This window comes from Strongyloides ratti, assembly GCF_001040885.1.
Source record: "Strongyloides ratti genome assembly S_ratti_ED321, chromosome : 1".
In the NCBI taxonomy this organism is placed as follows: Eukaryota; Metazoa; Nematoda; class Chromadorea; order Rhabditida; family Strongyloididae; genus Strongyloides; species Strongyloides ratti.
Genome location: NC_037307.1, coordinates 738,138 through 763,396, shown reverse-complemented (window position 1 = coordinate 763,396; position 25,259 = coordinate 738,138). Strand labels below are relative to the sequence as shown.

At 25.6% G+C, this 25,259-nt stretch overlaps 7 protein-coding genes across 7 annotated transcripts; 3 read left to right on the top strand and 4 right to left on the bottom strand.

The window, feature by feature from the left end:
* Positions 1–1,618: 1,618 nt before the first annotated feature.
* SRAE_1000024400 (40S ribosomal protein S5) lies at positions 1,619–2,297 on the top strand (the record flags this gene model as incomplete). Its single annotated transcript, XM_024647054.1, has 2 exons — positions 1,619–1,738; positions 1,791–2,297. 2 exons carry the CDS (start codon positions 1,619–1,621, stop codon positions 2,295–2,297), a joined length of 627 nt encoding a protein of 208 aa, XP_024501170.1.
* A 362-nt stretch (positions 2,298–2,659) lies between these two features.
* On the bottom strand, positions 2,660–3,507 carry SRAE_1000024300 (Protein LIN37 family-containing protein; the record flags this gene model as incomplete). The annotated part of the gene is made up of 3 exons (XM_024647053.1): positions 2,660–3,218; positions 3,270–3,432; positions 3,483–3,507. The coding sequence occupies 3 exons, from the start codon at positions 3,505–3,507 to the stop codon at positions 2,660–2,662; spliced, it is 747 nt and encodes a 248-aa protein (XP_024501169.1).
* A 302-nt stretch (positions 3,508–3,809) lies between these two features.
* SRAE_1000024200 (WD40 repeat and WD40/YVTN repeat-like-containing domain and WD40-repeat-containing domain-containing protein) lies at positions 3,810–6,737 on the top strand (the record flags this gene model as incomplete). The annotated part of the gene is made up of 3 exons (XM_024647051.1): positions 3,810–3,876; positions 3,940–4,698; positions 4,747–6,737. 3 exons carry the CDS (start codon positions 3,810–3,812, stop codon positions 6,735–6,737), a joined length of 2,817 nt encoding a protein of 938 aa, XP_024501168.1.
* A 172-nt stretch (positions 6,738–6,909) lies between these two features.
* Positions 6,910–7,392, top strand: SRAE_1000024100 (Epidermal growth factor-like domain-containing protein; the record flags this gene model as incomplete). Its single annotated transcript, XM_024647050.1, has 1 exon — positions 6,910–7,392. The coding sequence occupies one exon, from the start codon at positions 6,910–6,912 to the stop codon at positions 7,390–7,392; it is 483 nt and encodes a 160-aa protein (XP_024501167.1).
* A 1,694-nt stretch (positions 7,393–9,086) lies between these two features.
* On the bottom strand, positions 9,087–11,685 carry SRAE_1000024000 (MEP-1; the record flags this gene model as incomplete). Its single annotated transcript, XM_024647049.1, has 2 exons — positions 9,087–11,384; positions 11,425–11,685. 2 exons carry the CDS (start codon positions 11,683–11,685, stop codon positions 9,087–9,089), a joined length of 2,559 nt encoding a protein of 852 aa, XP_024501166.1.
* Positions 11,686–11,699: 14 nt separating this feature from the next.
* SRAE_1000023900 (E3 ubiquitin-protein ligase TRIP12) lies at positions 11,700–20,747 on the bottom strand (the record flags this gene model as incomplete). The annotated part of the gene is made up of 5 exons (XM_024647048.1): positions 11,700–11,737; positions 13,019–13,030; positions 14,520–14,745; positions 14,786–20,341; positions 20,724–20,747. 5 exons carry the CDS (start codon positions 20,745–20,747, stop codon positions 11,700–11,702), a joined length of 5,856 nt encoding a protein of 1,951 aa, XP_024501165.1.
* A 192-nt stretch (positions 20,748–20,939) lies between these two features.
* SRAE_1000023800 (Hypothetical protein) lies at positions 20,940–24,479 on the bottom strand (the record flags this gene model as incomplete). Its single annotated transcript, XM_024647047.1, has 2 exons — positions 20,940–21,017; positions 23,988–24,479. 2 exons carry the CDS (start codon positions 24,477–24,479, stop codon positions 20,940–20,942), a joined length of 570 nt encoding a protein of 189 aa, XP_024501164.1.
* Positions 24,480–25,259: the final 780 nt, after the last annotated feature.

Here is a 25,259-nt window from a genome sequence, read left to right as displayed (position 1 = left end):
CAAAAATCGCCTTTTATGATTCATTGAAGAATTTTAAAATTAATTTAACTATTCTAGATCAGTTTTTTATGAGAAAGCGAATGAGACTAGTCCCATCTTCATAGGATGCTTACATCTTGAGATAAAAGCAAAAATGTAGCTTTAAAATATTTTCGAGCACGAGTTCATAACTCAAGTTCGGAAGCTCACAGAAACTTGAAACTTGGTGCGCTAGACTTCTTTCAACTTTTTAAATGTAGTCCACGTTGAAAACATTTTCTGAATCTCAATCGTTCTTGAGATATGATATGTGTATATTTTTCGCGCGCTATCCATTATCATCATTTTTTATATCTCATTAATCGTTAAAGTTATAAAAATATTTTGTTGGTAGACCCTATATGAAAACGTTAGAGAAGTCGATTAAAAAAAACGGTTTGTTTGCATCTTCATTTTGAAGCGAGATATAACTAAAGGCGGAAATTTTTCTAAAATATTTATTATTCATGACTTTTCATTATGTCTATAGAAAATAATTGTATATATAATTAGTACTAATAGCTTTTTTTTAAGAAGTAAACATATAATAAAAACATTCCATAGTAAAATTTTAATATTTTTATTGGAATTCAGGGAATTGTTTAAAAAAAGTTTTACATTTTTAGTTGAATTTTGGTAACTTTTCCGGTGTTTAATTTATGTTTAAAATAGTGTTATATAGTTTTTTTTCTAAACATGGATTTTTAATTTTATTTGTTGGAAATATCGCCTGTACTTTTTAAAGAAATGATTAATTTTAAGAATTTGGTGCCAAATAATTGTTTTAATTTCATTTATCTTTACTGATATAGTAAAAAGTTTTTATATATAGCAATATTTATTATTCTATTTCGTATGAAAAAAAGTGGTAGTAAGAAAACAAATTCCATAATGGGTAAAAATTAAATTAATAATAAACAATAAAGTGTTTATTTATGTCAATTAGAAATAAATCAAAAAATGTACTGAATATGAAACAAGGGAAAGAATTTCTTTTATAAATTATTTGGTTAAAAAGTATAGAATTGAATTTTATAAATACTATTAAGTATTAACAACGGTAAGCAATTACTTTCTATACCATGTTACGCTACAATCATATAGTTAAGGTAAAAGTTTTTATCTACTTTTTATTTTCCTTAATTGGAAAATAAAGTTACTATATTCTAAAAAATAATTTAATTACGTTTTGTTGTCAGGTTTTTAATTTTTTGAAAGCAAGTATCTAAAAGTGAATCTAACTATTAAAAAATAAAATTTCATAATTATTGCGATTAAATATAATACACTCGCTATTATCAATAAGCTCTCTCCTATAACGAATTGTCTGCTCCTCAACTGAACCCATGTGGAATGTAGTACCTTCATTGAAATTTATTAAAAATGTATCTCTATTTCTATATTTTTTCCATCAATTTACTAAAAATTTTAAAAAATTCTTTTGTTGAATCGTATAGTATTATTTTTCTTTCCTATTTTCAAGCTTTTTATTTTCATATTTATGAGCGTTAAATATATTGATGTGCTGTTAAAAACAGACTTTTTTATGTTGAACCGTGAAAATTAAAACTTTATTTTTAAATTTTGTAGGTTTATCATAATGGCTGAGTGGGAAACTACCGCTGAAGGAGTAACTGACGCTATCGTCGACGCACCAGAGATTAAAGTTTTTTCAAAATGGTCTCTTGCTGATATCGAAGTTTCTGATATCTCCCTTGTTGTAAGATCTTTGTTTTTATATATTTTTTTTAATTTTTAACGTTTTTTTTTAGGACTACATTGCTGTCAAAGACAAATCTGCCAAATATCTTCCACATACAGCTGGCCGTTGGCAAGTAAAGAGATTCCGTAAAGCTGGATGCCCAATTGTTGAGCGTCTTGCTTCATCACTTATGATGCATGGAAGAAACAACGGAAAAAAACTTATGACTGTTCGTATTGTTAAACACGCTTTCGAAATTATTCACCTTCTTACTGGAGAAAATCCTGTACAAGTCCTTGTTAATGCTGTCATCAACTCTGGACCACGTGAAGACTCCACTCGTATTGGTAGAGCTGGAACCGTTAGAAGACAAGCTGTTGATGTCTCACCATTAAGAAGAGTTAATCAAGCTCTTTGGCTTCTTTGTACTGGAGCTCGTGAAGCTGCTTTCCGTAATATTAAGACAATTGCTGAATGTTTAGCTGATGAACTTATCAATGCTGCTAAGGGATCATCTAACTCTTATGCTATCAAGAAGAAAGACGAACTTGAACGTGTAGCCAAATCTAATCGTTAAATTCGTATATTCATGTGTCTTTGGTGTTACGAAATTATTGTTATATTGGTTTTTGTCAAATAAATCTTTGTTGAGAAATGTTGTTTAATTTCTTAAAGTATAGGAAAATAAAATTTTTCTATGAGTTAGATGTTTTTTTTTTTGTAACTTTAAAATAAAATAATGGTGCACTCTGTAGTTATTGAAATTTTTTATACCATTGACTATAACTTTTACCAATAATAATTAAGTTAAGTAAATTAATACTTAAGGAAAGTACATAGACAAATTTTTTAAAAATAACAATATAGTAATGATTAAGTTTAGTATTTTCATCTTCTTAATTTTTAATAAATAAAATAAAAATTATTTAATATAAAAAATTATTTATTACGAGATGCTTGAGATATACCATAAACAGTTTCTAAAAGTTGCATACTTCTACTATGTTGTGGATATCTAATTTTACTATAATTAAGCCAACTTCTTCTAACTTTTTTCCAGTGTTTTATATGGTTTCTTAAAATATCTTCTCTATCTTCTACATCGACATTATCTTGATCATTATTTTTTAATGGACTTGGCCATTTAGGCAATACGGGTATATCCTTTCTAGATTTAGGTAATTCTCTTATTTCTTGTGTTGCAAGAAGATCTAATGAATCATTTAAAAATAATGGATTACTTTCATTTTTCATAGTATTTGTTTTAAATTGATTAAATAAAGTAGAGTCTTCCCAATTTTCTTTAACATAACTTTTTTTTTTGTTACCAAACATATAAAGTCTTGCTAATTCATATAATGTCTTTGAATTATATTCATATGGCTCAGGTAATTGTAATAATTTTAATCTTATTTCATTTAACGAAGCAGAAACCTCTTTTTTTGGTCTTCCTCTTGTTGTATTTGATGGTGGTGAGGGATTTTCATTAGGACTACTTCTAAAATTAAATTTAAAATAATATTTATAATTTTTAACAAGAAAACTATACCTATTTCCTTTATTTTCACTATCCTTTTCTTCATAAAATGCATCAAGTTTTTGCAATTCAATTTTAGAAATATTTTGTAAAATTTCATTTAAATCTTTTTTCTCCAAATTATTAAAATTTTCTTCCTTTATATTATCTATTGATTCAGATTTTATTGAATTATCTAAATTACCAACATTCATAGTAATAATTATAAAATTTAATTATACAAACCACTCCACCTCCATAAACGCCTCATTTTATTTGATAATCGTCTCTTTGTGAATCGTTTTAAGACCAAGATCAGGATCAGGAAACCATTTACAATTAATTTATTAATATATTACATTGTAATTGTTATTTTGAAGTTGGGTGTGGTATATTTTTTAATTTTCTAAAATTACCAAGACCACTATTACTTGGACATTTTATTCTTTCATTAACTATACTACATTACATTCCCTGTTAAGAGAAAAAAAGAAATATATATATATATATTACCGAAATAGGTACAAATATTTATTACTATTATTGGAAGTATATAAAAAAGAGTATAATTAAATGACAATGCACATTGTTGGACCACGTTTATGTTCATATAAAAAAAATGCTGATACTTTATTAGTTGGTAATTGATACCTTAACTATACAGAATTTAATTTTTATCTCTTTTTTTTCGTTCCTTTTTTAGGTAACGCTTCAATAATATCAATATACAAGAGATATATTACTGAAAATTTTAACAGTAAAGTTAATAATGAATGGAATTTACATCAACAAGTACCTGTTTTTGTGGAACGTGGTTATAATATTCATGGTATTTTTGAAATAGATAAAAAGTATTTAATCGTTTATGGTGAAAAAGCTATAGCTATTTTAAAGGATTATAAAGTGTTAAAAATTCGATATTATAGAGATTGGATTTTAAGTGCTTTTTGTGTAAGAAATTTAGAAGTTATTTTACATTTTTCAACAAATTCAATTACAATACTGAATATTATTGAAGAAGATATTGTTACTTTTAAGACAAAATATTCTGCTTCTTTAGATTTTTCAACTGTTGCCTTATGTTCACTTTTTATTTCTTCAAAAAAAGATGAATGTCATTTGTTTGTTGGTACATGCTTTGGACAAATATTAATGTTTGAACCATTAAAGTCTTTAAATGTTGTTGGAAGATTTGAAGGACATCATGGAATGGTTTTTGCTATTAATTTTGTAAATGATAAATTATATTCTATTGGTGATGATAGATCTTTTCGATGTTGGAATACTAATAACCAAAATGAAATATCTTGTTCATACGGGCATGAATTTCGCCCTTTCTCTATAGCATATTGTGAGGCGTTTGATTATCATCTAACAGCTGGTGGTGATGAAATGGTATGTATTTGGAAGTGGTATAATAATGAAACAAAGCCAAAATTAGTTCAGAAATTATCTATTAAAGGTGGTACTATATTTTCAATGATATGTTTTGATAGACAACTTTTTCTAGGAACTTATTATGGTGAATTAATTAGATTACAATTAAATGAAAGTATATTAAAAGGTCCAAGTGAAGAAATAGAATTTGAAGATGATAAATTAAAGATTCGTGGTTTTAATAGTTTATGTAATAAAAATGAATTTGTTATTATTTCATCAAATGGGGAAGTATCATTATATAATCATTTAACAAAATTTTCTGAAATTTTATTAATTGATAAAGATATTAGATCTGATTCTTTAGTAATTTCTGGTTCAAAAAAAGTAGTAACAGTTTGTACAAAAGATTCCGTTTATTTTATTAATATAGCAAAAAAAAATATTTATAAAGAAAATTTTGGAAAAACAATTATGTCAACCATCTGGAGTGACAATTCATTTTTTTTATCATTTGTTGATGGTACTGTTATTGTTTATAACTTTTCTTTAATACCATGTAAACGTTATAATATACAAATGAAACCTCCAACTCAAATAACATCTGCTTTAATAATTCCTAATACATCATATATTTTTATTGGACAAAAGAATGGTTGTTTTTTTTATATAAATGGAAATGAAGATAAAATAGTATATGAACCAAAAGAAATTTTTATATATGCACATGATAAAGAAGCAATATTAGATATATATGTAAAGGCAAATAATTTAACTTATGTTATTTATACAATTGGAAAAGACGGGTTAGTAAGAACATGGTTTTTTAATCCATTATTAAAATCAAAAAATGTTATCCCTAGAACTGTTATTGATTCAATGTTAGAATGGCCAAATTCTATTTATTTATTTCAAAATGAATTATATGTTGGTGGTTTTCATGCAAAATACTTTCGATTATTTCATTTAGAGACAGGTACAAAAATATGTGAATTTGAATGTGGTGGTGGTCATAGAGCATGGAATGGTAGATTCATTGAATCTGATATACCATATTTTGATTTTTCTTTTATTTCCAAAGGAAAATTGAATCGTGTAAAATTAAATTGTAATTTTGTTTCAATTCTTGATAATTATCTTCATACATTACAAATTACAACTATATGTGCTATATCACCAACACATTATTTAACTGGTTCTGTTGATACGAATATTGTTTTGTCAGAAGTTTATAATCTTAATAATAATTCTTTGAAAAAACAAAAAGTATTGCAAAGAATAAATCAACATATATCAACTGTTTATGATATAAAGTGTATTAAAGAGATAAATGAGGAATCAACTACTATTTATGTTATCTCAGTTGGTGGTAAAGGTGAAATATTATTTTGGAAATGTTGTACAGATGAAGGTCCAACATTTTTATCACATCTTCATACATTTAAATTTGATGAAGATTTAAGAATATTAGGTTTGCAAGTAATGGTTAATGAAAATATTACATCTGATATTATTACAATTCCCTTAATAACAATTCTTTCTGATGGTTCCATAAAACTTTTAGAATGGAATATAAAGAATAAAACTGTTGTTATTATTGATAATTATATAGAAGATGTCAATTGGATGTATAGTAAATTAGATAAAATTAATAATAGTTCATTTGCCTCAATAGGTACAGATGGTAATTTATATATATTTGAAATAGCAACAGAAATGAAGATTCATAAAGTAAAAACTATTTTTATTGAACGTGCTGGTTTGTCATCATTGGCAGCTTATAATGCTTCTTTGATATGTGTTGGTAGTGAATCTGGAACATTACATATTATATATCAGGGTTCCAAAGTAACTGAGATACGTTATCATGCAAGTACATTAACAGGAATTACAGTAATTGATGCAAATAAATTATATCACATTTTTTCTGTATCTCTTGATTGTAGGATAGGTCATTATATTTTTAATTCTGGTTTTGGTAGTGTAGGTTTTGAAAATGGAAAAGTGCTTTCAATATCTGATCCTTCAAATATTATTTTTAACAAGAAAACTCTTATATCTATAGGAGCCGGCGTGGAACATATAAATATAGATTATTTTATAAAGGATTTTGTAAAAAAATGAATATTATTTATTATATGTTTTTTTGTTATTTTATAATGTAATTATTGTTAATTAACTTATTGAATATTAGTAAAAATTTGTTTTTATTTAACTACTTTTTTTTGCATTTATTAAATTTGCTTTAATATAATAAAAATTCTTTTTTTTTTTAATTAATTTTTATTCATACATCATGAAGTTTTATGGAAACAATTTATGTGATTATAATCCTTGTTTAAATGAAGGAATTTGTCAATGGCCAATAGTTAATGAATCTTATTTTGGTTGTAAATGTAAACCATGTTATTCTGGTGTTTTTTGTGAAAGAAAAGATTGTTCTTCAGAAGAAGTTACAGTTATCTATAACAATGAATTTCCCAAAACTAAAACTTTATTTCATATTAGTAGTATAATTTTTCTCTGGATATTAATTATAATAAGTATCATTACAACATTACGATTTGTAAGTAGAATCATAAAACTAAAGAAAAAAGAGAAAGAAGGAAATGTTATTGATTGTACCTTATATGTTACTCAAGAAGATTCTTATTGTAGTTCATTATATGATGCCACTCATGGAGAGACGAGAAAAAGAATACATACAATTAAAAATGCTCTTCATAGAGAACATTATTTAAAAGGATTCCCACCATTAAAACATGAAACACCAAAATAGTAATGTAATAAATACTTTATAATTTTTTAATACTATTATTATCACAAAATATTTCAACGAAAAATGTTTTGATGTTTAAATTAAATGTTATATATTTCAGAAAAAATTTGATTGTAATTTAATAAAATATACAAACTTTATTTTTATACAAAATTAAACTTAATTACTAAACATTTTTAATATTTTTTTTTCATAAGATTAGTTTTTAATAAACATTACATATATTAGAATTTATTAAAAATATAATTAATTAGAAAACAATTTTCAAATTATTCTTTAATATTAACTATTCTGAAATAAAAATATATATACAATATAATTTTTTTTAAATTTTTATTTTTCTTTTTAAATTAAAGTTTATAATAAATTTATATATTTATATATGCTAAATTATAAAAAGTAATTTAAAAAAACAGATGTTTTTTAGTTTATATCATAAAAACAAATAATCTTTTCTTAACGTTACTTACTTCATTCGAAAGAAAATAAAAAACTTCATAATTTGTATATATTATCATTTAAAAAAAAATATATTTTAAAAATTTATGACTTATTAAAAGTGAAAAAAGACATAAAAATGATAAAATTGTTAAATTCTTTTTAAACATATTTTAAAATATCTCGAGAATGAATAATGATATAAGTATAGTATAATACTTAAAATTTAAAGAATATAATTGCCCATATACATTTTTTTGATAAATACTCTTTTAAAGAAGCTATAAGTTTTAACAAATTCTAAATTACCTCACATTTTGTACCTAATTTTAAATTATTATATATAACTTCAAAATTAATTTTTACAAAAAACAAACATTGGAAACGTTTTTGTACAACTTTTTCTTTACAATTATATCAAATTTTAATTAAAAATTTATTTATGTTAAAATGTTGCAGCAGATAGAAAAGTTTACAAATTTTGCTAAAAATTCTATATGAACATATAATTTTTTTTAAGAAGTTATTCCATTCTTTGTAATAAGCGTTATTCTACGCCATGACAAATAAAAAAATCGAAAAAAACTTTTTGTCATTAAATTTTCGGTTATTTATATTTTTGGATATTTTACAATTTAAAAAAAAAATTGTTTCATTTTAAGTACGAAGCTTGTCTTTTCCAAATAACTTTTTGAAATCTCTATTTCATTCTCTAACTTTGTATATATTTTTTTCTAATTTAAATGAAATATCAGAAAAATTATACATTTTTCAGAGTTGAAGTTGTGCATGAATTTTATTTTTATTATATTTATTTTATAGAAATTGATAGTTTTTCAAATGTATATTTCATTTTACCAATATTTTCTAAGTACAGTGAAATTTTTAGAAATGACAAGGAAAATACCAGTATATATAAAAACATTTTTCGAAATTCTCCATAAAAAAAAAACTTATTAATGCTATGAAAATTTATCTTTTAAAATCAGAAGAAAAAATAAAACAATACAAGAATAATATGTTAATGATAAACAAAAATTTATTTATAAAAATTAAAAATCCATTACAAGTACAATTAGTCAAAATCTGAATAAATAATTAAAAAATTGACATTCAAATAGTGGAAATAATTTAAAAAAAATGGTACCATCAGAGCTGAATAGTAACCAAAATTTTTTTCTTTATTTGCACTATACATACCATTTTGACTCAATGAGGAAGACTTCTGTGAACCACCCTACATTTAAAAAGGATATTCACCGTTTGTGCTTCTCAGAAATGTGTAGTATCAGTTCAGCATATGAATTTGCTTTGACACTGCAAAAATCACAACTAGGACTTATTGCTATTGAAGCAACTTCTTGTTTATGTTCCCTAACCATATGTGTAACAAAACCACTCTTAAATGTATTTTTACATAATTTACATACACCACCATCTTCATTTCTCTGTGCTTTATGAAGAAGATCAACTGTAACAAGATTATGTTTATCAAAATAATGCCTTTCCAATGCAAGCCATGTAAAAAACTTAGCACTACATTTTTCACACGGAATAGAAGGTCCATTATCCATATACGATGGTTCTTTATATAACAGCTGCTTATGCTCAGATCGTAAATGAAGAAAAAGTGAAGATTTATTTGACTGACTTTGGTTACATAACTCACATGAAATTTTTTTCTTAGCAGCTTCTTCTTCATCGGATATTATTTTAAGTATGATATACATATGTTGAACAAATTTATCCTCTTGCGACAACTTATAATTTGAATTTTTTTTAATATTTTCATCCAATTTCATTATCTTTTGTATAATATCATTCATTGTATTTTTGTCTTTTCTAATATGATCAATGTGTTTTCGTAAATCTGGAGGAATGACCCTTGTACTTACAGCTTTCTCCATCATAGCAAGCCATATTCTTTGAGTATCAGATGAATTATTATTTTGAGGTTTAGAAGTCGAAGCAGAGGCAGTTGAAGAAGATGCTTGTTGTTGAGCTAATTGTTGTAACTGTGTTTGTTGTTGTTGATTTTTTAATAACTGCACTAGTTGTGCCATTTGAATCATTCCCAATTGTTGTTGAGGACTAATTTGTTTGGTTGTTTGCATAAGTATTAACTGTTGAATAAATTGAGCCTGTTGTTGAAGGGCACTTTGTTCATTCCCTTTATTGGTTGCTGCAACAGCGTGTGCTTGTTGTTGCATTAATTTTAATGCATCTGATGGATTCATTTTAGATAATATTTCTGAAAGTGCAGCCATATGAGCAAGTTGTGGATTCGACCTCATCAAATTTGCCATTGCAGCAGCATTAAAGTTTTGTGAAGCATTCTTCAAATCATTAGATGCTGTACGTTTTGCCGCTTTAGCTGCAGCTTCTTTTTTAGCCTTTTCTAACATTTGCATCTGTTGTTGTTTTTCTTTTTCTAATTTGACTCTTTCAGCTTCAGCTCGAAGTTGGGCTTCCTGTAATGGATTGTAATACTTCAATTGAGAATCAAATAATTTATTAATAGCATTGATATCTTTCTCTTCATCGATCCTTTGAATATTAAATACCCTCATTCTATCTTTTTTACAGATCTTATAATGAGCTTCTCTTGGTCCTTTAAATGGGAAATTTTCTTCACATATTGGACATTGATACTTATCTGGAACAGGGTCAATGACAGGTTCTTTTTCGTGAACATTTCTAATGTGTTTAAGAATTTTCTTCTCACTAGCATCAACTTCAGAGCAATATGTACAACGATATCTTTTTCCATCAAAATGAAGTTTTTGAAGATGTTCTGCGAGAATAACTTGAGATTCTGTTTTAAAGCCACACGCTTTACATTTTTTATATTTAACTTTATATGGTTTATTATCTTCTTTAACCTGCTCATAAAGTGGTCTTAGTTGAATAACAACTCTTTCATACTCTTCTGGAGAACGCGGTGGCTCTGGGAGATTTCTTTGGAATACAATATCACCATAGACGTGTTCTTTTACTAAACCGTCACCAATATCCATAATAAGTTGACTCATATTTGGAGATTTAAAAATAGATTTAAATATTGCTTTTTTTTTCTTTTCATCTTCTGTAGGTTGTGGCTTTTTAGTTTCAAATGTCTTAGCAAAAAATGCATCAAAGGATACTTCTGGATCATGTTCAAAAACCATGTCAACTGTTAAAGAAGGTGGTACATAAATACAATTAGGTAGAGTAATTTTCTTTCCCTGTATCATTTTTTTAACTTCCTCTTGATGACTCCTAACTTCATTATGTATGCCAAATAATATTGTATCTAACACTTTACATTTTGTAGCTGTTGGTTTTTTACATTCTTCAATAAATGTTTTTTCTATACCATCTAACAAATTCTCAAAACTATATGGTTCATTCTTTTCAGTAATTTCATTTTTTGTTATTTCTTTAGTTATTTTAGGAATATCATCAGAACATTCATCACTGTAATTTTTACCCGCACTTTTATCTAAATTTTGTACTTCATTTTCTGTTTCTACACCTGTCTTATCGTTGTTTGTTGAGAAGCCATTTGAAGATGCCTATTAAAATAATAAATTTTATAATTAAAAAATAACATACGTGATTTTTTAAATCCTTTTCATTTTTAGGATCATCAGGAACAGGACTTGTATTTTCTTCTCCTGTATTAATTTCTGATTTAAATTTTTTTACCGGTGGTTCTAATTGACCATTTATATTTTCAGCATTATCAGAATTTATACCATTTCTTAAATCACCTTCATTATTTGATTTACCATTTTCTGAGATAGTTAAAGGTTTATCATCTGGACTTTCATCACAGACAAGATCCATCTTGGTAACTTCACCATCATCAGCCATATTTCATAGATATTTTATAAACTAGTACTAATACAATACGACACAAAAGCTTCTAAAAATAAAAGAAAAGTTTGATAACGTTATTTTATAAATAGCTGTCGTCGAGACAGAATATATATATAGATAGATAGAAAAAATACAAATTATTGATTTATGTGTGTCCTCAATTTTCAAAGATTTTCCCGCTTCATAATAGCTGCCCTGTGTATTATTATTAATATAGTTAAATGAGTAAATAATGGGTATTTGAAAGTTTCCAAGGATATTTAATATTATTAAAGAAATTTATTACAATAAAAATATATTATTAAAAAAGCAAAAAAAATATTTTGTGTCCTTAATAAAAAAAGCGCAATTAATATACACCCCCGGTCAGAAGTCGTCGGCGACGCGATAAATAAAATATGATGTAACAGAAAATATAATGCATAAATGAATAAAAAAAAAAAAATTGACGCTTCTTCGTTAAGAAGTATAAAAGATGCGGCGAATAACGACGACCGCAAGTACGGTTATTTTTGCCATGTTTAAAAGGACAGCTGCGATAACATTCCCTCCACAAGCTGTCATGCTCTCCTGTACTACCATACTATTTTCAGAGGTGGAAGTAACAAAAGGTGGATGGATTCGGTGAGGTGGTGATAGTTGTGTCTCTCGCATTGAATGACGCAAATATAATATAATAATAAATGTTGAAGAAGAAGAAGAAGGTCAGACAAACAGGGATATACATAAATTGAGGAGGGAACCGCGCGTTCCGGTATAAAAGTTTTTTTTTTTTTTTTTCTATTATGATGCAAGAATATAATAATAAATGTCAGAAAAGTTTACCCATGTTAAATGAATAAACGTATTTTATCATAAAAATAAATTGTCCTATTAATTGGATACTAGAGAATATTAAGAATAAGAAAGAAGTTACCAACACTATATATTTACACAATTGTAGACAATTTTTAATTATATTTTCTACAAAATGTGTGATAATAAACAAAAATATTCTTTTAGAGTACAATTATTACTATAAAATGTATATTATTTATTGATGTAATTGACTTTAAACTAAAAATAACCTTGTAAAGACTTGATAAAAAAACTTAGAGTTAACCTAATTTTTATTTAATAGTAAAAAAAAAACTACATTCGTATTAATAATATAAAAATATATAAAATGTTTACATGAGTGACATTGTAGTAATTAGAAATAAAGAATGAAGTGAGAGTCGGAACCAAATGAAAAAAAAACTTAAAATTATAAAAGTAGTATTTCATAATGAATTAGCCCAAAAAGCAGCATCAAAATTCCAAATGACGTTTCTTTAACAGAACTTACCATAATCCACCACTTTATAGCAATATTATTATACGGGTGAGATTTTTACTTCAACAACTGTATTATTTTAATGGTTTTAAATGCAAAGATTGCAAGAAAACTTTAAACTCTTCCAACAACTATTAAGATATTAAATGTAAGTGTTTTTTGAACTATGATTGTAATATCTATTATCATCATAATTGAAAGGTCACATAAAAAAAATATTAATATTTAAAATAATGCTTATAAATAATATATGAAAATAGGCTTTAATTTTTATACTATTATAAATATATATATTAATATTATTTTTTTTTAATTTAAATTATATATTTTGTTATTTATACTTAAAGTCAGGCCATATTTTTACTTAATTGTAATATCTTTAAGATTGATTTGTCTAGAAAATATAATTACGATAGAAAAAAAATTTATATTAGTGATAAGGAATAACAAAAAAAAAAAATTATAAAAATGTGTAAGATATAGCGTAATAATTGTAATGAGGATTCTTGTATAATAAAAAAATTTTTTATATGTACATGTCCTTAATCATCGATCTTGTTATGAAAAAGGGCATAGAAAACGGTATTTATGTACCCCTTTAAAATTATAACAAAAGATAATAATAAATCAATTTTGTATAAATGACTCAAATATAATAAAAGTTTATTATTATTTTATAATTTTACTTTTATGTTTTGTTTATTATATAAAAAGTTTATAAATATAATTTATTCTACTATCTAATAAGGGGTACTTGGAGGGTAAAAATAAAAATTATACAAGATTCTTTTCCTTCTGTTTATATATATATATATACATATATCTTTATCTCTCCTTCCTGCGCCATGAAAAGGAAGGGAAAATGAAAAATTAAGATAGAAAAAAGAGATATATAGACAGCATGGAAAAATGAAGAATAAAGAATTAAAAATATTGATAAATAATGTAGGAACATTTTTTAAAGAAGATAAACAAATTGGTAATTACAAATAATGACGCATAGAAATATTCCAACGACATTATTATATATGTATAATATTTAATTTAGTATAGACAATGAAAAACATTTTTAAAAAAAAATAATATAAAAAAAAATATGAATACAATTTATTAAATTAAAAAAAAATCTTTTTTTTTTTTTACAAAATTTAGCACTTCAGGAGGTTAACGTAATTTATATAAAAAATTTTCCAAGTAGTTGAATATATGATGGAGAATGATTGAATCAACCCATATATTATTTTAGAAATTTTCTTTGTATCTTTTTTAGCTGAATTATTTTAGTTTATACTTGAATAATAAATAAAATTTATTAAGAATTTAAATATTGGCTATAACCTTATTTGATAATTGAAATATATTTTTCTTTTGAAACTCGTACGTAAAAAAAAAAGATAAATCTCTTTTTGTAAATTGGAAATTATCAATAAAGAGAAGAAATAAAATGCTATTTGATTATACTATTAAATATACAAATTTGATTCATTCTTTTCTCCTTAAGTGAGGTGGAAACTATAAATATGATTAAGAGCAGCATCAAATTTAGAAAGAAATACTTCTTTGGTTGAGTATGGTGGAATCTTAAGATAATTGTAACATGTCATAGCAGAAGGTAACTCCTCATCATTCTTTCCATTACTTGCAGTCTTCTTGACAATAGTTAATGCTGGACATAATGATCTAAAACCTCCCACTGGAAGGCGTGGTGATCCTGTAACAAATTGAAGAAATTTTCTTCTCTAAAAAAAAGTATTAATTTTTAATATTATAATAACATACATTATCTCCGTTAAATTCAAAAAGCATTTCAATTAACCATTTAACCTGTGCAGAATCATGAGAATATCCGTGATCAGGTTTGAAAGCTTTCTTTAATGTTTCAATTTCCCAAAATTCATCATTTGAAATTGGATTAACACCACCAAGAAGTAATCCTAATTCTTCTGGATAAAATATTTTCATTTTTTTTATATTTATAATAGCTTCAAAACCATTCTTCATAGCTTCCATTTCAGAAATGATACCTTCTTTTAATATCCAATGTGAAACTAATTTGACAAACTGTGATACATTTTCTTTTGTTACTAATTTATTTTTACCTCCTTTAATTAATTCAAATGAATCATTTCCAGGAAGTGTGAAAAATTGATAAACAGCTTCAAAATCTTTTTCATCTGTTTCCATTAATTTTTTCATTGCATCATATAATACTCCATCAACTTCTTCAAGATCAGCAAATGTAAAAGAATTTGTATCATTAAGAAGCCATTTAAAAATAACACTATTAAATGGAATGTCAAGCATTCTATTATCATATAATGTTTGTCCCATCAATCGTCCAAGCATTTCCATTTTCTTAATTCTTGATTCTTTAGTTTTACTATGATTAGAATAAGCAATAGCTGGATATAAACCATTATCAGCATATGTATATTCATCTTCCAAATTTTGATCAGATGTTGTTGGTCTTTTAACAGGTGTACCTCTCCAAAGTTTCAATGAATGTTTTTGAAGTTCACTTGAGATAAGAGAATAAAATTCTAATGTTGGTCCATATCCTGTACCAACTTCACCTTCAAATTCAACATCCATATAAACACGTGATTTATTACTAGCAGAAAGAATACTTTGTGTTTGCTTTAATATAGAATCTCTTTTAATAACAACTTTTTTCTTTTCTCTATTAGGAAGATATTTACTACCACCTTCTTGATCATTCTCATCAGCTCCACCAGATTGAGCCATATGAACCATAGCACGATCTTTACCAAATGCAGAAAAATAAAAGAAATTTCTTCTAGTTGGAAATGAGAATAAAAATGGTGCTTGGTGAATTAATTCTATTAACCATGAAGGAAATGATTGTGTACAAATAGCAACAAAATCACTTAATTGCCTAATTGCTTTAGCATTCAATTTTGATGATACAAATGATGAATTTGATATCAAAGGTTTATGAGTTAATGGTAGACTATTTTCATCAGTAAAAAGTGTCCAATAATATCTATTTAAACCATATAAAACTTTGAGAAGTATAATTGAAGGTAATGATGGATCTGAAATAGAAAGAGTAACACTATCAGCCAAATATTTATCTAATTGATTTTGTACTTCAGGTATTTCTCCATTAAACCATAATTTATAACAAGGTTTACTTTTATAATCTTTTTTTGTTTTTTTCTTTTCATTAAAATTAAGTAAACTATTTCCAAAACCAAGATTAAAAGTAAATGGAGATGATCTAGTATTATTATCAACAGATGTATTATTATCTTTAGATATTTGACTAGTATATTCAACAGCACGATAATACATAGTAAAACAATTATTCCATATATTTGATGGTAAATGTGTATCATCGGGTTTCAAATTTAATCCATATGTTCTAACTGCTTGAAGCATAGTCATTTCCTTTGGTATAATTCTATCATTAATTAATAACTCTACCTGTCCTTGATATGTTGAAATTTTACTCCTATTTTTATTTATTCTTTCCTCAAGTTCTTCATCAGTCATCATATCTGCATCAGAAGAATCTTCACCCTCATCAGTAGTATTCTTTTGACTACCAATACCTCTTTCAAAAAGATATCTTAATATAGAATTAATTGTTGTAAAAGCATCAACTTTTATTGGTGTGTTAGAATGTCTCCAATCACCAAGTTTCATACAACTAGGATGTTTTTTTAATTGACATCTAATTTGATGTTGATTGAAAAATTTCATTGCAGCAAGTCCCTGTAACGAAGATGATGATGATGGAGCTAAGTCAAATGTTTTAACTTGAAATTGTTCAAGTTGATTAACAGCGGAGACAACTTTATTAACAAATATACCAAAATTCTTTGATGCATCTACGTAATCCTCCAGTCTTGTAATTTTAAACCCGTTATTTGTTGTAAGGTTAAAGAAAACACCCATAAAATTTTGTAATCTATTGTATCTACATGACATCCTATCTAAGGATGTATCCGTTAAGTATTCTGTAAGAGCTCCTATCAAACCGGATTTTGTTATTTGGAAAGGAGAAATATCATTACTCATAAATATGTCCATCATCTCTTTAATAATTTCTGGTTTTGTATCAATACTTTTGTCATTAAGTGAAGTTGCAATTTCTGTTAATGAATCTACAATATTATCTGTTGAATGGCATCCTGATACACCATCTTTATAACAATATGTATCAAGAAGATATTTTGTTTCTGCAGCAATCCATGGTTTTATTGTTTCTTCAATTAAATTAACTTTTCCAATCCCCATTTTTTGTAAACCAATATTTGTAGATGTTGTTGAAGGAAGTGAAGAAGATGTTCCTTGTCCATTAATCCAACTTGTAATATGAGCAAGACTATCACGACCAGAATTGACAGTTGGTATCATTTGTGGTCTCATTACATATTGCATAGTTGATGGATGTGGAGGTATATTTGAAGAAGTTGCACCAATATATGGGGATACACCAATTCCATAACTAGGCATATGTGATTGCATTCTAGTAAGATACATATTATCCATAAATTGTCTATGATACTGTTGTTCCAAAGCAAGAATTGTTGATGGTGCACTAGAACGAGATGATGGTGTGGGTATGTAGGGATTATTTACATGATAACCATAATCATTTCTACCAGAAGGGTAAATAACTCGTTGTGGTTCATTATTTATAGTATGAGGAAAAGAACTTCTTTGTTGATTAATATTATTTCCATTATTTGTATCAAATGAAATTTGTTGCGCCATCATTTGTTGATTATTAAAACCATCTCCAGAATTTGAATCTATCTCTATATTAGTTGATTGTCCTAATGGTTTAACTGCATTATCTTTGATATGAGAAAGTTTTTCTATTTCAAAAAAGACACCATCCCTTTTGAAAATTGTTGTAAAGACATTAGGAAATTTTTCAATTAAAATATGAACAATTTGAATTGCTGAAACAACAATACCCATATCTCTTTTACTGTTACTTAAAGTCGAAAGACAATTCGCTAAATAACCAGAAAATTGAAGGCGTGAAACAAGTTCCTGGGATTCTGTACTATTATCCAAAGCTGCAATCATACGCATCATTACTCGTAATGATTTATAACGTAAATGAAATGATGAAAGATTTTCACCAATTTGAACCAGTATTGGAAATAAAAGTTGAATTGCAACCAATATTGGTGTTGGATTATTTTTTAAAAGTTCTTTTCTTTCATCAATTTCAACTTCTTCCATTGGTTGTATTGTAGATGATTCCTGATATTGTTGATTTTGATTTAATGGTGCCTTTTCAACTGCTTTTACAGTAAGTTTTTTATCAATATTATAAGAAATTTTTGAAGCACGTTGTTCAATTGTTCCAGTACGAAGATTAACATGCCAACCAAAATATTCACTATTATTTACATTAAAAGTAAATTCAATTTCGCCAGAAATTTGTTTTTTTTCTATAAAAATATTATCTTGTGGTGACATTCCTCTCCAACCACCATCCCTTTCTACAAACCATGACATACATTGTTCATATGGTTGATGTTCTTGCGAAAAAAGAGCACCTTCTAAATTTCTCCATCTTGATGGACCACCAGTTCCTCCTTCCATAACAGGAATCATACTTGATGAAATAGGCATTGAAAAACTAATAGGTTGACCAGTAGCTGAAAGTGCATGTACAAGTGCACTATGTGGAACTGCTCTGTGTAAAACAGAAGAAGCTAAAGAAAGTGGATTTCCACCACTTCCTGATGATTGAGATTTCATATATACTGCCACAACTTGGTCAATTGTTTCATTTAATTGAAAAACACCATCAGTAGCAAGGTCAGGAATAAGTTCACCCATCAATTGTATTAATTCAAATAATTGATTTGATGGTCTACTAACAAAATCAACAGCTGAATATTCTTTTTTTTCAGATTTACCAACTATTAATAATCGTATAGTTTGAGCAAAATCAAGTTTTGATAATAAAACAACAGCTTTGTCAGTACATTTTGAACATATTTGACGAATCATTTTAATAAGATTTTGAAAAGTATTTGTTGATAAAGAATTTCCTTGAATTGTAAGAATATTTTGAATTGCTTTTAACAATTCATCATCATTTCCAATTAATTGACGTAATATATTTGGATTTCCCTGTAAATTTTCAACAGCTCTATAAAAAAAAGTACATATACTTTCGAGAATTCTTTTATCATCTTCTCCATTTAATCTACATACTAAATATGATACACTATCTTTTATTAAACCAAATTCATTTGATGTAATATGATTAGCACAATTAGCAGCTATTTGAAATGATAATCTTTGTGAAGGCATTGAAAAAAAGTCAACATGTGAAATAGCTGCAGGTATTCCACCGGCATTTAAAACTAATTTGGCACTTCTTCTTGTAATATGTTCAAGAGCAATTAAACATTGTTCAGCAACATCAATACATTCTATCCTTTCTAATTTTTGAAGAAGATATGGGACCGTTTCATTAACAATTGTATAAGTTCTTGGAAGAACTTCTAATAAATTTGAGATACATCTTGAAGCAACAAGCATTAACTCGTAATTATGTTCTTTTTGAAGAAGTTGTATAAGAATTTGGACAACTTCTTTAATAGGAAATGGTGGCATATTATCTTCGTTATGCATAATAAGTGTTTCAGCTAAATCATTTGCTGCAGTTAATTGTATTAATTCTTCATTTGAAGTAAGATCTTCCATTATTTTAGCTGGATGACCACTTAATCCAGAACCACCAAACATAGACATTCTTGGTCCAAGAAAATTCATTAATTGTCTTCCAGCAGCATGTGCTAAATTACTGGCTCCTGAAGCTGATGATCCACTACTGAAAGTATTTGCATATGGAATAAATGGTTTAGGTACAGAAGATGGTCCACCAGAAGTAAATGAACTTCCATTATTACTATCTCCAGATAATCCTACCATTGATGATGATGTTGATTTTTTACTACTTTTACATTCTCCCGTTTTAATACTTGTTGTTGGTACATCATTTGATAATGAAGAGGATGATGAAGATGATTCATCATTAGATGCACGATTTTTTTTTGCTTTTGATAAATTAATAGATGATGGAAGAATTCTACCAGCAGCTCTACGGCATCTAGAAACTTTAGAAGATGCTGAAAGAGTAGAAGATGAATCTGATGACGCTGGGGAAGGACGAGAATTTATAATTCCATCAACAATATCCATAGCTTCATTTTCAATAATATTTAATTCATCTATAATAGCAGGTGATTCAGAGGAGGATGAAGATATCGAAGATGTTGATATCCCATCCTCATTAATTGTTTCGTTAAAATTATCCGTGGTGGCAGAAGAAACCTAAAAGTAAGATATTATTTTTAAAATAAAAAGAAAATTTTATTGAAAAATATAAAATAAATTTAATAAAATTTTTACATATAACGGAAAAATATATAATTAACAAATCTTTCTGATAGTGCAAAAAAAGGATTATGGCAAACAGATGACACTTTTTGAAATATATCATTCACTTTAATAACACACAGTAGTAAACTATATTTATTATCTAATACATTTTTTTTTATTTTACATGTCTAGAGCACTTAAGGATATTCTAAAAATAAATAAAAACAGAACAATCCTCAAATGATTACCCTAAAACACATTTTAAGAGATAACTTAATTATATAATAGTTATAAAAAAAAAACAACGCTTTCGATATGGAAAGTTATTTCATACACTAAAAATAAAACTAGCTTTCATGTTACCGATAATATATTTTAGTTAAAAAAAAAATATTTTGGAGGTCAAAAATTTTTTTTAACATTTAATATAAAAACAACTATAATAAAAATTTTAGCCATAAAAAATTAATATAAAAAAAAATAAATTTTTTTCCATTTTATCAATGTTTGTTTCAAAATGCTCAAACAGAAAAGAGAAGACTTCAATAAATTACAACAAGAGACATATAACAAGAGTTTTTGTTGGTGAATTATATAGTATGAGGGATAAATACATTGATAAACCCACCTATAAATATAAATAAAAAAAAAATAATATATATATATTTTCAATTGAGAGGTGTATAACATATTTAAAGTGAATATATTACTTGTAATAATATGAGAAGTAATAATTAATTTTTACATACAATAATAAACTGATAAGGAGAATATAGATAAAAAAAATGAATATAAATGATTTTGAAAAATGTATCATATAAAAATAAGTTAATTATTATATGTAGGTAAAAAAAATAATAGGGAATATAATAATATAAATGTCAGAAAACATTTTTTTTTTTTTTTTAAAAAAAAAGGTGAATAGTATAGATTTAATATTTCTGAAATTTGTTTAATCATAGAATATCTCCATTTTTATGGTAGTTGTTATACATATTTTTAATCTAATAAAAATGCATTTTACATCACAAATAACTAATTCGTCTTGCGCATTTCACTAAACCTAATTCAGGCAGTAGTTAAAGATTGCATTTTTCGTAGGAGGTTCCTTTACTCTTCATCAGTCCAAGGAAAGAAATGTAAATATAAATGGTTGTAAAGTATTGAGACCTTTATATACATCTAACGCATTGCTGCTGTGTATTACCTCTCAATTTGAGCCGGAAAGATGTGTTTTGAAGTTACTTTTTATTAAAAAGTTGAAACAGAAGTAATATATATATGATATCATTAATGATGAGATAGGATGTATATTTGAACATTGATTAAGATACTTCTAACAACTCTTAAAATGTGAAAAAGGAGAATGATAGAGACAGGAGAACGATAGAAGAAAACATATGATAATGATTGGAATTTTATAATAATAGACATTGTTAAAGTCATAATTATTAGTATGATATAATGATAACATTAACAATATTCTTGAATAACTTCGTTTCGAGAAAAATTCAACAAAAAATATAATCAACATAATTATATGTTTTTACTAAATATTTTTTATTACCATTTAAAGGAAATAGAAAAATGATTTAAAATAAAGGAAATAGTAACCTAGAAACAAAGGACATTCTGGATTAGATAGAGAAAAACATATGATATTTGGTTGATGCAATGATATAAACCGCGTGACCAATACCACTCTTTCTGGAGTAACTAACGATTGTTTACTATCAATGTTGCAAATATATATTTTATCTATTTTTATTTATCTATCTTAACAACAACAAATCATAGGGCTATAAAAATATAGACAACAAAAACCAAAAATATTCTAAAACCATAGCAGGATTATGGTATCAAAAATAGATATAATTTAACATATATATACAACATTATTGAAAATACCCTTTGCATTATAAAAAGACTAAGCATTAAATGATAAAAAAAAAAGAAGGTTCACGTCGTTGACGGAGATACTCACAACAACAAAAATTATTCCATTTTTAAAGAAAACGCTCACACGGTCCTATTTTTACTACTTTTTTTTTTTAGTTAAAAATATATTTCTAATTATCTCTCCTGTATCTTACACATTATTCTATTATAACTTAAATTTTAAATAAATTATTAAAAGAAATATAAATCTTAAAAAATCGATTTCAAATTAAAATCTTTTGAAATTTTATATTACCAGTAGAACAACAGAGATAAATATAATGATAAAATAAAAGTCACATATTAAACAAACTCATTATATAAATATAAAGTATAATTCAATGAATATATTATAATTTTAATGAAATAAAAAAAAAAAATAAACGAAATATAAAACAAATTTATAAAATAAAATATTTGATTGATAAAATTTTACTCGAAATAGTAATTGTAAAAATTTTAACAAAATACAACATATGTGAATTTTCAAAATGCTTTAGTAATTATTGATGATGGTGGTTGGTAATGTTGTATGTCTGTGCGTCATAATGTTATAAATAATATAATAAAATGTTTTCTCGCAATTTTAGAAGTTATTAAAAACTTTTGAATATAAAAAGCTTACAAAATCTTACCAATAGGATATATAATTATTAAATTGATGTTAAAAAAACAATATTAAAAAAAAATAAAATTCCAGAGATAATGCAATGAAAATGTAGTGTTAAGGAAATATTTTATCACATGAGTTTGTCGATATGGTTATGTATAATATTATATATAAAATATATCGATATATGTACAAATATAATCGACTCTCTTAAATACAATGATGCAAAAGTGAATATATAATGAATATGTAAGGGTAAATGCATTGTAAAAAATTTAAAATTGAGTTACCACCTGATCACCTAACTATATAGCTTTATGAAAACTAAATTTGATTTTAAGAAGCAAGTCTTAACAGATGTTTGATATATGAAAAAAGGAAGAAAACATGTCATAGAAACAAAATTACACACATATAAAGCTTCCTAAAATATCATGTATAAAAGAAAAAAAATAAAAATATTAATGTTGCTTTTAAATTACCAAAATATTTTTGTTGGGGACCAAAGGACATTTCTGATAAAAAAAAAATGTAAATTTTATACCTTTCAATTCAATACTAGAATAATAATAATAAATAAAAAAAAAAAAAAGACCTTTAATAATATATATGAATATTTAGTATTAAAGTTATGTAAATATAAACTTATCAGTCAATTATCTTATCAAATATAACTTTATTTATAAAAAATATTCTCCCTCTTTTTTTTTAATATTACTTTATTTAAGAAGAAAATTTTTTGCTGTTATCTCAATTGTAAAAAAAAAAAATAAATGCGTAATTTTTTTTTTTCATTCTCATATAACAAAATATAATGAAAAAATAAAATAAAGTGTTTACATGGGAGGAGTAGAAGGAAAAAACAAAAAAAAATTTATATATATATATAAAAGATAAAATTCAATGTTGGTGTCAAAAAAAAAAAGAAGTAAAATTATGTCTAGATGGTGAATGAAATACATCTTACATGTCAAAACACCTCATATCTCACATTTAAATTGCATATAGCAATATAACTTTGTTATTTGATCATTTTAATAATAAACATACCTTATTTTTGGTAACACTACTCTTACCAGTATGTGTATTATCAGAAGACAAAATTCTACCCAATTCCGTATTTGAATAATTAGGAGTATCATCTTCTTTTTCAAGTAATTTTTTTAATGAAACATGTTGATTATTTGAAAAACAATTATCATTTTGTCTAGAAATACTTTTTTGTGCTTCCAATAATTTTGTTTGGGCCCTTGTCAACATCTTGTCTGGTATGTCATGACATATAGATGTTTCACTATTCCTGCCACAATTTTCCTCATTGATTTGCAATTTATTTATTGGTCCAGGTTCCTCTAAATTATAATTATCAATACTACTTGAATTCATTTTTCTAATTTTTTTGTTTGTACTACTTTTCTTTACTTCGTCACTTAATCTCTTCCTACTCGTAGAATTTTTTGGTCCGGTTGTTGTTAATGCAATCAATGATTCAGATGCTTTAGAACTTCCAACCTCCTCCGTAGAATTATTAGATTGATTCATAATTACATAAAATTATATAGAAATCTTCAATTGGCATAAAATTAGTTAAACGCCAATAATTATATACTATAAAATATAAATCTTTTATAAACCAATAATTGTTTCAAAATAACAAGTAATTTGGTGAAGAGTTTTAAGAGAAAACAAAAAATTTGAAAAGCAGATAGTGAGACACGTCGATAAAAGCTGCAAATTTCTTGATAGCTGTTATTGTATACTACTAAAAAAAATACAAAATTAAGATAATATAAAAAGTTAAAAATTTTTGTCATATGATCGAAAATAAAATAAAAAAAAAATTTAAATTTAAAAATTAATTTGAAAGGAAAGCCTTATCATATTCTATATGGGAGTAGTCATTTTTGTTCCAATCAACAATAGTGCATGTTTCCCATTTCGTTGTAGAAAAAATTCAATATTTTTTAAAGAAAATATCTTCAATAAGGTGATGAAAACCAAATAAAATTAGAATAGGAAACTTCAGGAGAAATAAAAACGCAATACACGTTTAACATTAATTATCATATCATCAACATCGCAATTTTAAACTAGTATATAGAGAGCATAAAATAATCAGAATAGAAAAGATCTTGTATAGCATAATAATAATCAAAAGACACCAACTATCTTCTTTTTTCAGTGAATGGCCCTTTTGATAACACGGACTAGATGTATCTATTTGAAGTATCACATCAAGTGAACACAAATGCTTACAATAATGGTAATAATAAATTAAATAACAATAACAATTACCTTTAAACCACTGAGGCATGTGAATTA